General features: G+C 38.8%; 1 protein-coding gene across 4 annotated transcripts in view; it reads right to left on the reverse strand.

Annotated features, from left to right (window-relative positions):
- Positions 1–13,905, reverse strand: part of SLC22A16 (solute carrier family 22 member 16) — a 56,827-nt gene that overhangs the window by 17,101 nt on the left and 25,821 nt on the right. For all 4 annotated transcript variants that reach the window (XM_063097346.1, XM_063097345.1, XM_063097343.1 and 1 more), the window contains 2 exons: positions 5,332–5,449; positions 552–1,083 (listed from right to left, as the gene is read on the reverse strand). In XM_063097346.1, coding sequence (XP_062953416.1) covers positions 552–1,083; positions 5,332–5,449 — 650 coding nt within the window. The remainder of the gene's footprint in view (positions 1–551; positions 1,084–5,331; positions 5,450–13,905) is intronic.

The following is a 13,905-nucleotide window of genomic DNA, read 5'->3' on the forward strand; positions in this document are numbered from 1 at the left end:
TAACCTGCTACTAAAATGAAAGAAGCATGACAACATAAATTACAGTTGCATGTATTTAAAAGTTATTTTACGAACTAAAATTTCTAAATTAAAGACATTTGCAGGTAGAAAGATACTGGATCTCCAAGACATTAAATTTTAGAGGGAATGAAACTTGAAAGAACAATATGTAGCCAATAATCTTATTTATGCTAAAACTTAAAATGTTTTTATGCACAAATATATGGAAATGCATGAAAGAGATCTGATCGTGCACAAGCCAAACACAGAAGTTACCGCTGGAAAGAGTTCCAGGGTGGGGATGAGTATGAAGGAAGGAAGTGAACAAGGAGAGAAGGCAGGATGGGAGGGAGAGACTAAATTCTCCTGTTTGCATTTTTTCAAAAAGAAAATATATACAGTGTTATTACAGCATAATACTACAAAGATATCATGATAATATGATTTTCAGTACTGTTCCTGGTAAAAATAATAATACTAACAAAAACACACTAAAAACATGGTAGAAATGTCACTTCATGGCCACATTTAAATACATTCCAAATACTTACCCAGGAGGAAGAGATTTAGGTATTCATTGCCTCCTAAATTAACAGAATTCAAGGAGAAGGTGTAGAACCCCAAACTCCCTGTGAACCAAACCAGCCAAACACTAAGTGTTCTTGCCGAAACAGTCCAGTCACGAAAGAGATCAAATAGGTTGTGCTTCTTAACTGCAGTGGGGCTACTATAAACAGGATCGTCTATATTCAGTGATAAAATTTCTGACAGTTTACAGGAGTTTGTCCCATTCCACATGGCAATCATATCGACGACTCTTTGTGCTTCTTTATGTCTTCCCTCTGATAGAAGCCAGAAAGGTGTCTCTGGGAGCATCCAACAGCACAGGATGAAGGGAGCAGTCACTGTGGAGAGGATCACTTGATAAAGCCACCAGGTCCTGACCAAGTAGCCTGTCAAAGCCACCACCATTACTCCAATTGCAAAAAAGGAGTGCAAATGGATGGAGGCCCACGTCCGTGACTTCATGCCAATGAATTCCGTCACGTAGACAAACCCCACCACGAGATAGCCACTTGCAGCCTGAAAAACAAAGCGAGGGAAGGTTGGTCCATATTTAAGGTCACATTTATGACTACTGAGGGGTCTGATCTCTCTGCAAATCACACATGGGCAAGAAAAAAATGACAAAATGCTTAACACATTTATAAAATGGCATTCAGTCCAATCCATCTTTTTTCTTTAAATGGGTCCTTCCATCTTCCCCCTACCCTCTCTCCCCCAAATGGCCAAAATTGAGAGATTATTTATGATATAAATATTAGAACTGCCTTTTGTTTCATTTAAATGTTCCATTATAATGTGGATTAATTGTTAAATCCTAATTGTTACATGGGGACAAAAAACTTATGGTAACTAGTGGGAAGGAAAAGAGATTGATTAAAATTTTATTTTAACAGGCAACAAAAAAATAGACAAATTGGACTTCATAAAAATTAAAACTTCTGTGCATCAAAGGACACTGTCAACAGAGTGAAAAGGCAGCTGATAGAACTGAACAAAATATTTGCAAATCATGTGTTTGATAAGGGATTTTATAGAGAACTCCTAAAGTCAGCAACAAAAAACAAACAATCCAATCCAAAAATGGGAAAAAGACTTGAATAAACATTTCTCCAAAGAAGAAATACAAATGTTTACTCATCACTAGGGAAATGCATATCAAAACTACAATGAGATACCATGTCACACTCATTAGGATGGCTATTATAAAAAAAAAAAAAGAAAAGAAAAGACAAAAACAGAAAATAATAAATGTTGGCAGGGATGTGAAGAAATTGGAACCCTTGTGCACTGATGGTAAGAATGTAAAAATAATACAGGCTCTATGGAAAACAATATCGTAATTCCTCAAAAAATTAAAAATAGAATTACCATATGATGCAGCAATTTCACTTCTGGGTATACACATAAAGTAATTGAAAGCAGGGTCTCAAAAAGACATTTGTACACCAATGTTCATAGCAGCCTTATTCACAATAGCTAAAATGTGGAAGTGTCTATCAACAGATGAAGAGATAAGGAAGATATGGTATACACATACAATGGAATATTATTCAGCCTTAAACAGGAAGGAAATGTTGACACATGCTACAATATGGATGAACCTTGAGGACATTAAGCTAAGTGAATAAGCTGGTCACAAAAAGACAAATACTGTGTGATTCCACTTAATGAGGTACCTAGAGGGGTCAAAATCATAGAGACAGAAAGTAGAATGGTGGTTGTCAGGAGCTGGGGAGACAGGAAATGAGGAGTTACTGTTTAATCAGCACAGAGTTTCAGTTTTACTAGATGAAAAGAGTTCTGGAGATTCATGGTGGTAATGACTGTGCGACAGTGTGAATGTACTTAATGCCACTGAACTGTACACTTAATGATGGTTATGATGGTAAATTTTGTGTTCTGCATATTTTACCACAATAAAAAAAATTGGCCAAAAAAACCTTGAAAATATGCCTATCTTTAATTTAACAAAACCTAGATTATAATAACAATATGTGATCATTGTTGGAATAAACAAAGAATAAATCCAATGATGGGTTTGGGGGGTGGGGGTTGAAGGGATTAGGATTTCTCCTACAAAATTATTTCACATTTGACTTTTACAACACAAATCATAATGTTTATTTTCGCAAAATTATTCTAGAACACCACTGATTTCCCCAAAGGCCTCTCTTAATCTTTTGATATTTGAGTCATACTCTTTTGAAGGCTCATCATGTCATTATCCTTTTGGATGTTAATTTCTTCCAAAGTTAACTTGTCTGTCTCTGCCTGATTCCAGTTGGTCAAGGGTTTTGGGCAGGATTCATGTATTTTTCCCTTATTGCTTTTAAAAGACGTTTTGTAATCATGCATCCTTTGTAAGATCGGCAATTTCACCTTACATCACAGTCACAAAGAGGCTGGCCTGCAGGGATGTTCCTGCGACGAGACAGGATTGACACTAGGAGGAAGTGGGAAGGTGCTCAATGGGGACATGGGGACTACGGTATTAATGGTTAGTTTACTATTTTTGTGACAACAGCTTTTATTTCCCCATGCAACCTTGCAATGGCAAGACTCAGATAATGAACCCTGATAATCAAGATCCCCACATTCAAGAATCTAGAAGTTGCTTGGTAAGTGTTTGCTGCTGTTACAGCAAACAAAGATTGTGATAACCTTCAAATCCTACAAATTGCCCAGTTAAATTAAGCTGTAACATCAGTCCCTGTCAGGTTTTTCAGTGAGTCCACTCTCCCTTCCTACTAATTACCTCTGTTATTAGATTTAGACAATCCATACACAAATACCTAAATAATTCCAAAAGACTCCTTGAATCCATTCACACCCCATCACCTCTACTGATAGCACTCTGTTCCTCACATCTGCTCTTACTCCGTCCCCACATAGCAGCCAGAATGACCATTTCACCAGGCCTGGACCCCTTCTGTAGGTTCTGATTGCCTTTAGGAGATAAAACAAACTCTTTACCATCCTACAAGATCCTGCCTAATGGCCTCCATTCCTCATCAATGCATCTCACCTCCTCTCTATTCTTCAGACATCCTAGCCTTTAATTCTTCCTCATCTTAGGGTGTTCTCACTTGCTACTACCTTTGCTAGAATGTTCTTCTCTCACCCATTCCTCAGAACTAAAAAGCCCGTGGTGCTCCAGACCCTGATGGGACCTCCCCACTGCCATGTCCCCATTGTCGAAGCTGTATTTATTTTTGGAGATGAATAATCAATGTCTTGCCTTCCCACTAGATCACAGGGTTATTGAAACAGCCAGGTCCGGTTTACTTAGCCTTACACTCTGTAGGCAGATCAATAAATGTGTTGAGTAAGTGAATCTGCCTTCATCTCCCATACTCAGAATTCTACCACAAATACATTTCGTGTGAAATCAAAGGAAAGAGTCACAGAAAATTCAGGCCACATTTCACCGATGTATTCTACGGGTGTGGCCTCATTTTCATGGCTCTGGAAACCAGTGCATATTTTGCAAGACTAAAACAGGCATTTTCAGAATTATCCTCTTAAATCTTCCAGAAGAGGACCTACTCTCTCAGTAGCTGTGTCTCTGTGGAGCCATCAGGCCCATAAGAAAGTCTCTCTCATCAAATCTCACTCTGGAGTTACAGAGCCCTATCCTCAGTGGAAACTGAACTACTGTTTGCTGGTTTTTGTATTAAAAACTCTTTACATCCCTAAATATATATATTAACTTGTTTTAAGGTGTAATAACTTCAGATTCTCCTAAATCTTTTTAATGCATCCTCCCTAATCTTGGCCATCTGTGTGGCTTCCTAGGAACCCTTTCCAGCCATCAATGAAGACTCCAAAACTGAACACGCCACCTTGTTCTCTGAGCGGGTGCAGTGACCTCTTCTAAGATTGAAGTCCTTGGCTTCTCTCCGGACCCTCAAGTCATCCACCCTGATGCTCTGTGTTCACAAGATCACAAGATCTTCCCCCAGAGAAAAATCTCACTGCATTATTCTTGATCAGTGACCTCCACTCAAAAATCGCTGCTACCATTGATTGATAGTTGATTGCTGTTGATTCATAGGAAATCTGTCTGGATGCCCCACCAAGCATGGAAACGGCTTCCTTGCTCACTGGTCTGCTTCCAATAATAGTTCCCAAGTGAGGCTGCCTACTCTGCTTCAGGTGCTGCACTGCGATGTTTACATTTAATCTCACTGCATCCTGATAACAACCCAGTGAAACAGGTATTATTTTCTACAGTTTGCAGATTAGAAACTAAGGCTCAAAGAGGATATAACATGTTTGCTCAACTCACACAGCTAACAAGCCGATATGTGATAAAGCAGGTATTCAAATCGTGCCCATCCCACTATTCCTCATAACACAAAGGCCTAGTGCCTTCTTGCTTTCATTCTTACTGCACATTATACAAATGATTTTAATAATACACCTTAATTGTCTGTCTGGTTCATGTATACTCATACAGGCCCTGACCAGACCAATATAAATACTAGGAAATAAAACAATGCCTTACTAATTGTGAGATATGGGCCATGTGCCAGGCATAGAGTCAGACAAAAAGTTTCTGCTAGTAAGCAACAATTTTTCATTTTAATGAGTTTTACTCTAAACATAAAGCATTAATATTTCACAGGAAGACTTCTGCAGTGGAGTGAACAAAGATTAGTCCTTGATCTCTCTCACTAGATTGTAAATAAGCAAAACTAAGAGAGGGAAGGTTTGCTATGGAAATACTGCAACAGAATTAAAGAGGTAAAAAACACAACTCACCATGGCAAGAAAAAAGCGTGCAGCCATGAAGCTGTAAAAATCAACTGCAAATGCCGCTGCTACTCCAAACAAAAATATGCCACTGCTTGTGGACCACAGGATCACTTGTCTTCCTAGCCTGAAAAATAAGAATCACGCTATGGAAAAAGGAAGGTATGGTTCTGTCAATTTAAACATCCACTCCAGTTCATGAAAGATGAATGTTACCTATATTTTTAATAGTTTATGTATTTGATTGTTGTTATTCATTCATTTATTCTGGGAAAATCATGAACTAACACACAATTTCTTCAAGAGAACAGCCTTTCAGCGAAGAGGCTTCTACGTAAGCTGCTAATAAACATGCATGATCACTCTGGATCATCCCCACAGAACTGCCTAACCTGGAATTGGGGGCAAGAGGAAGGGGAAGTTGTCCTCCCCTCCCAGGACTTTGGCTCTCTGGTCTGTTGATCGTCTTCTCTGAGAGGCTGGCTCTGTCCACCCAGGTTGTGACTGCCCTTGCAAAAACCCTCTGAAAACAGGGGTCTTGCTACCTTCTGCTCCTACAATAAGGTGTTATTTGCCCTATTTTTTCATAATTGAGAGAGGCACTTCTTTGTCTAAAAACAAATAATATTCCCGGCAGATTTTTTAAATTGTGATATATATAAATACCATAAAATAAAATACAGTATTTTAAAGTATACTTTTAGTATTATTCACAAGGTTGTGCAACCATCGTCATTATTTCCAGGACATATTCACCACCCCACAAAGAAACTCTGTACCCAGGAGCCATCACTTCCCATTCCCTGCTCCCTCCAGTCTCTAATAACCACTAATCTATTTTCTGTCTCTATAGATTTTCCTATTCTGGACATTTCACATAAATGGAATTGAACATTTATGTGGCCTTCTGTTTCCAGCTTTTTCTACTTACCATTATGTTCTCAAGGATTATCTGTGTTGTAGCATTTACCAGTACTTCATTTCTTTTTAATTACTGAGTAGCATTCCATTGAATGGATATACCACATTTTGGTTATTCATCAGTTGACAGACATTTGGGTTGTTTCTACTTTCTGGCTATTGCGAATAATGCTGTGTAAACATTCGTGAACAAGATTTTGTGTGAACTTATGCTTTCAGTTCTCTTAGCTATATACCTACTAGTAGAATTTGGAGGTCATATGGTAACTCTATGTTTAACTTTTTGAAGAACTGCCAAACTGTTCCCAGGATGGCTGCCCAACTTTTACAATCCCACCAGCAATTTATAAGAGTTCCAACTTCTCCACAACTTTACCAATACTTGTTATTGTCTGCCTTTTTGAGTACAGCCATCCTGGCAGGTGTGAAGTAGTATCTCATCATGGTTTTGATTTACATTTCCCTAATGACTAACGATGCTGAGCATCTTTTCAAATGCTTATTGGCTATCTGTATATATTCTTTAGATAAATATCTATCCAAATCCTTTGCCCATTTTTATCTTAGCCTATTTTTTAATGTTAAGTTGTTAAGAGTTCTTTATATATTCTAGATACTAGACCCTTATCAGATACATGATTTGCAAATATTTTCACCCTGTGGATTGTCTCTGACAAAGAGTTCTAAGGCAAAAGAACATAGTCTGGAGATTGCGACCAACAGGTTTGCTTGGCACAGCAGAGGACATACAAACAGAAAGGAGCCTGTCATCTTCACACCCTCAGCCTTCTCTGCGCCTATGCACATATTAGGGATTGTTGGTCCTATACATGCATGCTCCTCAACCTCATTAGAGCCCTGAATGCAACCTAAACCTGTTGTTACCTATCACTGATCGACCCCCTCTCCCACCTCTAACGTCTTCACTCTGAGCAGATGAGCAGCAGTATCCTGCAGAGAACAGAGAGCAACAAAGAGGCAGCCTCACAATTGCCTGCTCTGCCCACTCACCAACACAACCTGCATCTACATTCAGCCTCCTCTTCTTCCCACCTCTCTGGAGACACATACCCATTTCTCCCCAAATAACATTTTGCAATCTTTGTACTGGACCATGCCTCTTCCCACCTCCTTTGAGACCTTAATCTACCATTCCTTCTTTTTCTTCTATCTTTCCCTCTCCTCTGACTCCTTCCTTTCAGTTTAAATCTCCTCCAATCAAAGACAAGAACCTTCTCTTGACCCCATCCCTCTTCTAGCCACCTTGCATTCCCTCCCCTGACAGTCTTATGAGAAGGGGATATATACTTCTTCAGCTCCTCCTCATTTTCTCTGCCAATGACAACCAGCTGCAAACAACTTTTCTGAACTCACTTTGCAGTCACCATGGACTTCCAAGTTCTCTCTCTTGGTCCTTTTCTGCCTTTCTTCTCTAGTGCCACTGGCCAAGCCTACTCATCATGGCCCTGCTGTTCCCTGCTTGCAGAACATCCGCTCTCAGGGAGGTCCTGCTCCTACCTCCCTGATGCCCCATCCACCTCACGCAGGCACTTCCTACAGTCCTCTCCTGCACACTCTGCCCTTGCAATTTTATCTGCTTCCCTGGCTCTAACTCCTAAGCATGTGCTATTAACTTCCCACTCACCTGCTGTCCTGCAGAGCTGCAATCTTTGATCACTGTTGCTATAATTGGTATTAATTTTGAATACATTTCCCTTTTTTATTTTTTCTTAATCCCGGGATAGCACAAGCTTATTGGGAAATATCCAAACATTTGAAAATGTTCCCCTCTCCCTAGTGCTGCCTGAATTAGTTAGAAATATCACCTGCTGTGCAAGCTCCTAAACCTTAATACATTCCTCCCCCAACTCCCTTCCCTCCTGCATATTAGTCACCAAAGTATGTCATCTTAGAAACATCTTCCAAATATGTCTTCATCCTTCCCTCCCCACTTCTCCTTTCACTCAGGCCTTCGCCATTTCTTGCATCATTCATCCTAGTGGCCTCCCAACTGGTCTTCTTAACCTCACAGTAGTACACCTCCCACACTTCCTGGAAATAAAACAACCCTGGTTGTGGTTTTATGTCTTGTTGTTTCCTTTATCTATCCTACACTTCTGCCACACTGTACTTACCACAACCCCCTGAACATGCCAGGCTCTCTCATGACACAGAGCGGTTCCGTCCCATTTGAACAACTTTCTCCATCTGACAACTTCCATTTAGCTTTTAAAATGCAGGTCAAATGTGAAGTCTTTCCTGATCATCCCCTGGGGTTTCATGGCAGAAATTGAGAGACAGTGTAACATACTCATTAGGCATACCAGAGTGGGCTCAAATCCCAGCTCCACCCCTACTTCCTAGAGACCTTTGTATCCTTTTCATCAGTAAAAAAGGGTCAATAGTCCCTACCTTGAGGATTTCTTTAAATAAATGAGATAATACACAAGACTATTAAAATAGTACCTAATGCATAGCAAATTGTCCGTCCATAGATGTGAGTTGTTATTATTTTTAAAGCATTTACTACATTTCATTGAAACTATCTGTTTCAAAAAAAAAAAAAGTCTGTCATCTTTACAGTTAGCTCCTCGAGGATGAGATCAGATCTTATTTCTTTTCTTTTTTGTTATCAGATATCATACATATAATACATACACAAAAGTGCACAAAATATATACAGTTTAGAGAATAATAATCAAACACTCAGAAATCACAACCCAAAGCAAGAAAGAGATCATTGCCATCCTCCCGATAGCTTCTTGCATCTCCCTTTGTGGTTACAAACCCCCTGCCGTTCTCCAGAGGGAACCATCATACTAATTTTGGTGATAATCAATTCCTTGCTTTTCATTCCATTTTACTACTTTTATAAGCAACTCTAAACAATATAGGTTAGTTTTGCTATATGGTTTTAAACTTTCTATAACAGAATAATACAATGTTGCTGTAAATTGGATGCCACTCCCAATCTCACTGAGGCTTAATCCCTACTTAATCACTGATGATTAATCCCTACTTAATCCCCTGCTGTTGAGGGTGAGAAATCTTACTATGGTTATTGAAAGGTGGGGTCTTGGAGAGGTGACTAGAATGTAGGACCATGCCATAGTGAATAGATTAATAATAGTGGTCATGGGCATGGTTTGGAGGGCTTTAAAAGGAGAGCACAAAAAGTCAGTCCCTCTCTCTCTCTGCTCCATCACTTTTGCAATGCGATACCCTGCCATCACTGAAGTCACCACCAAAGAAAGCCTTCACCAGATGTGTTACCTGAACTTTGGACTCTTCAGCCTCTGAAACTGGGAGCAATAAATTTCATTTTCTTACAAATTGTCCAGTTCCATGTATTTTGTTATAAGCAACAGAAATGGACTAATACACTTGTATATTATTTTACAACTTTCTTCTTTCACTTGACATTATGTTTAGGAGATTCGTCTGTGTTGTTTCATGTAGATATGGATCATTCGTTTTCATGGCCATATATCCTACTGCAAGAATATACTCCAGTACTTGTGCCCATGATATGGTTGAAATACATTTGGGTTGTTCACAGTGCACAGCTGTTAGGAACAATGCTACAGGAACATTCTTATGCATTTACCTATATGAACATGTGCAAGAGCACTTCAGAGTACATACCCTAGAGCCTGCGGGCTGTGCACATCACCACCTTCTCTATAGAATACCAAATCATTCTCCAAGTTTTCCCAATTTGCATTCTCAATTTGCATTCACACCAGCAGGACAAGCAATCCTACTACTCTATATCCTTGCCAACATTTACTATTAAGAGACTTTCTTTCGACAACTGGTCAAAAATAAATGGTGAGGTTATATATCATTGACACCCTTTTCATCAGCCACTTGGATTTTTCTCTTCTATGAAGTGACTTCAAATCTTTTTCCCATTTTTCTATTGTGTTGTCTTTTTCCTATTGATGTAAGAGTCCTTTGACTATTCTGGATACTAATCCTTTAGTTATATGCCAGGCAAATATTCTCTGTCTCTCTCTCTCTCTCTCTCAATATGAATTTCCTCTTTCAATGGCGTCTTTTGATAAAATAAATTCTTCTAATGAAGTCAAATTTATCCACCTTTTCCTTCACAATTAGTGCTTTTTGTGTTTTAAAAAAAAGTCTTGGAGAGTGACATCATCAAGATGACAGAATAGATGACTCTCAGCATCTTGCTGTCATACAACACATAACCAGCTTACAACTATTAAAAAGCAAAGACTGACAACCTGGAACTACTGGAGCTGGGGGACGAAGAGGAGAGACCAACACACCCTACAAAGGCGCTAGAGGCAACGGTGAGAGCGTGTAGGGACAGCATCTATTATTCTGAGTCAGCCTGGTACAGAGGCAGTGACTAGCTGTTACACACGGACCCAAACTGGAAAAAGCCACAGTACCCTTCGCAGTAACCTGCTTGGAGTCTGCAGTGGAGAGGAGGGCTTTGGAGAGCGCCATACCAGCCCACAGGCCATAAAGACCAATGGCAGGATTCCCCCTAGGCCTATATAGGAGCCAGTGGCCACAACTGACTAGAGAGAAAGAGCCGTCCAGAGGCCAACGAGTTATCTTAAGGGATGCATACAAGGTCTGCCCCGCAGGAAGTAGCTGGAGTGCAGGGGAAAGGTTGGCCCACTAGGGGAACACAGGGCGCAGCATGGGCAGCTGGTCTCAGTGAAAATCGGTTAGATCAACAGAACTGCAGGGGGATCAATCTGCAGGAAAGACTGTCCTGGGACAGAATTTCCACACAGCCCAGACCAGAAAGTGATTAATGAGCCATATGAAAAGACTTCCCCCCAAAACAGACAGCAAATACCAGTCTCCTCAAATGCCCAGACATCAATGAAAAGACACCAAGATCAAGAAAGAGTAGAGAAATATGTCACCAGCAAATGAAACAAAGAACCAGCAATGGATGCAAAGGAACAGCAGATCTTTAAAATGACAGAGAATTCAGAATAACCCTCATAAGGATGTTCAGGGAGTCACAAGAAAATACTGACAGAAGATTAAATGACATCTGGAAAATAATTCAGGAGCAGATGATAAACTTGACAGAGGAAGAGAATAAATTTTAAAAATCAAATAGAAATTCTAGAAATAAATAATACATTATCTGAATTGAAAAACTTGATAGAAAGCTCCAACAGTAAACTTAATCAAACTGAGGAAAGAATCAATGAGGTCAAAGATAAAACACATAAAATTATCCAATCAGAAGATCAAAAGGAAAAAGAGTAAGAGAAAATGAAACAGAAATATAGCAAATATGGGGCTCCCTCAAGTGAAATAACCTCTGCATAATTGGCATACCCAAAGGAGAAGAAAAAGGGAGAGATATAGAAAGCATATGCAAGAAAATAATGGCTGAAAATTTCCCAATTATGGATAAAGAAGACAGCATCCAGGCACAAGAAGCTCAGAGGTCATCAGTCAAATTCAATCCAAGGAGGAACACCCCAAGGCACATCATAAACAAATTATCAAAAACCAACGACAAAGAGAGAATACCAAAAGCAGCAAGAGAAAAGAAACACATAACATTCGATGGGGCCCCAATATGTCTCTCACTGGATTTCTCAGTAGAAACTTTATAGGCCATTAGAGAATAGGATGATATATTCAGCGTGCTGAAGGAAAAAGACTATCAGTCAAGAACTCTGTATCCGCCAAAACTAACTTTCAAATATGAAGGAGGAATGAAGTCTTTCACAGACAAACAAAAGCTAAGGGAATTCATCAACACTAGACCTGCCTTACGAGAAATGCTAAAGGGAGCTCTTCAATCTGAAAAAAGATGACACTAAGGAGCAGCAAGAAAATATTTGAAGGTATGTAACTCATTAGTAAAGTAAATTTACAGACAACCTCAGAATACTCCAATGTCATAAGTGTGGTGAATAAACCGCTTACATCCTTAGTTCAAAGACAAAAGGACAAACCTAACAAGACACTAACATATACAACAACCATATAAGAAATAGGCAATAATAAAAAATGTATCTTAAAGCAATAAATTGTCAAAAAGTGAGGGAAAATGACTCCAAAGCATAGAGTTGGCTTTGGTTTTTTCTTTTTTATTAGTGATCAAAGTTAAGTTATTATTAGTCTAAAACAATTTGTTATAACTATAACATGTATTTTGTAAGCCTCTTGGTAACCATAACACAAACACTTAGAAGAGAAATACTAAAAATAAATAGTGAGAAAGCAAAATGTAAAGCTAGAGTAAACCACTCAACCACAAAGGAAGACAGTAAGACCGGAAAAAAGGAAAAAAAGAACCACAAAACAACCAGGAAAAAAAAAATAGCAACATGGCAGTAATGAGTTCCTATATATCAAAAATAACCCTAAATGTAAAAGGATTAAATGCTCCAGTTCAAACACACAGAGTGGCTGAATGGATTATAAAACAAGAACCAACAATATGCTGCCTCTAAGAAACTCATCCAATAAAGACATACACCAGATGAAAGTGAAGGGATGGAAAAAGATATTTCATGCAAATGGAAAACAAAAAAGAGCAGGAGTTGCTATGCTTTTTTTGAAGGGAGGTGACTGTCTGGAATGGGGAACCAAACCCTTGACCTTGATATTACAAGGTGGTGTTCTAACCAACTAAGCCAACCAGCCAGCCTCTTGGAGTAGCTATACTTATATCAGATAAAATAGACTTCAAGCCAAGGAAAGTAAAATAAAAAAAAAGGCAAGGAAGGTCATTATATAATGATAAAGGTATTAATTCAACAAGAGGATATAACAATTTTAAATATATATGCACCCAACTCCAGAGCACCCAGCTATATAAAGCAATTACTATTGGACCTAGCAGGAGAGATGACTCTCACACAATAATAGTTGGGCACTTTAACACCCCATTGTCAGCAAAAGGCAGATCATCCAGACAGAAAATTAACCAGGAAACATCAAAATTAATCTCAACTATTGGCTGACTTGACCTAATGGAAATGTGTACAACATTTCACAAAACAGCTGCAGAATATACATTCTTCTCAACAGCACATGGAACATTCTCTAGAATAGACCATATGTTAGGACACAAAACAAGTCTTAACACATTTTTAAATATCAAAATCATATCACTACCTTACCCAACCACAAGAATAAAACTAGAAATCAACAACAACCATATGCAAACAAACTGGGAAACCTAGAAGAAATGGATAAATTCCTGGATACATACAACCTACCAAAGTTGAATCATGAAGAACTAGAAAACCTAAACAGATCAATAATGAGTAATTAGATTGAAGCAGTAATAAAACGTCTTCCAACAAAGGAAACCCCAGGACCAGATGGCTTCACTACAGAATTTTCACTAACATTTAAAGAAGAACTAGCACCAATTCTTCTCAAACTCTTCCAAAAAACTGAAGAGGAAGGAACACTTCCAAACTCATTCTATGAGGCCAGCATTACCCTCATATCAAAACCAGAAAATATCACAATGAATAAAGAAAACTACAGACCAATATCCCTAATGAACACAGACATGAAGATCCTCAACAAAATACTAGCAAACAGAAACCAGCAACACATTAAAAATACACACTATGATCAAATGGGATTCATCCCACGGATGCAAGGGTATTCAACATATGCAAATCTATAAAC

This window comes from Cynocephalus volans, chromosome 5 (assembly GCF_027409185.1).
Source record: "Cynocephalus volans isolate mCynVol1 chromosome 5, mCynVol1.pri, whole genome shotgun sequence".
NCBI lineage: Eukaryota > Metazoa > Chordata > Mammalia > Dermoptera > Cynocephalidae > Cynocephalus > Cynocephalus volans.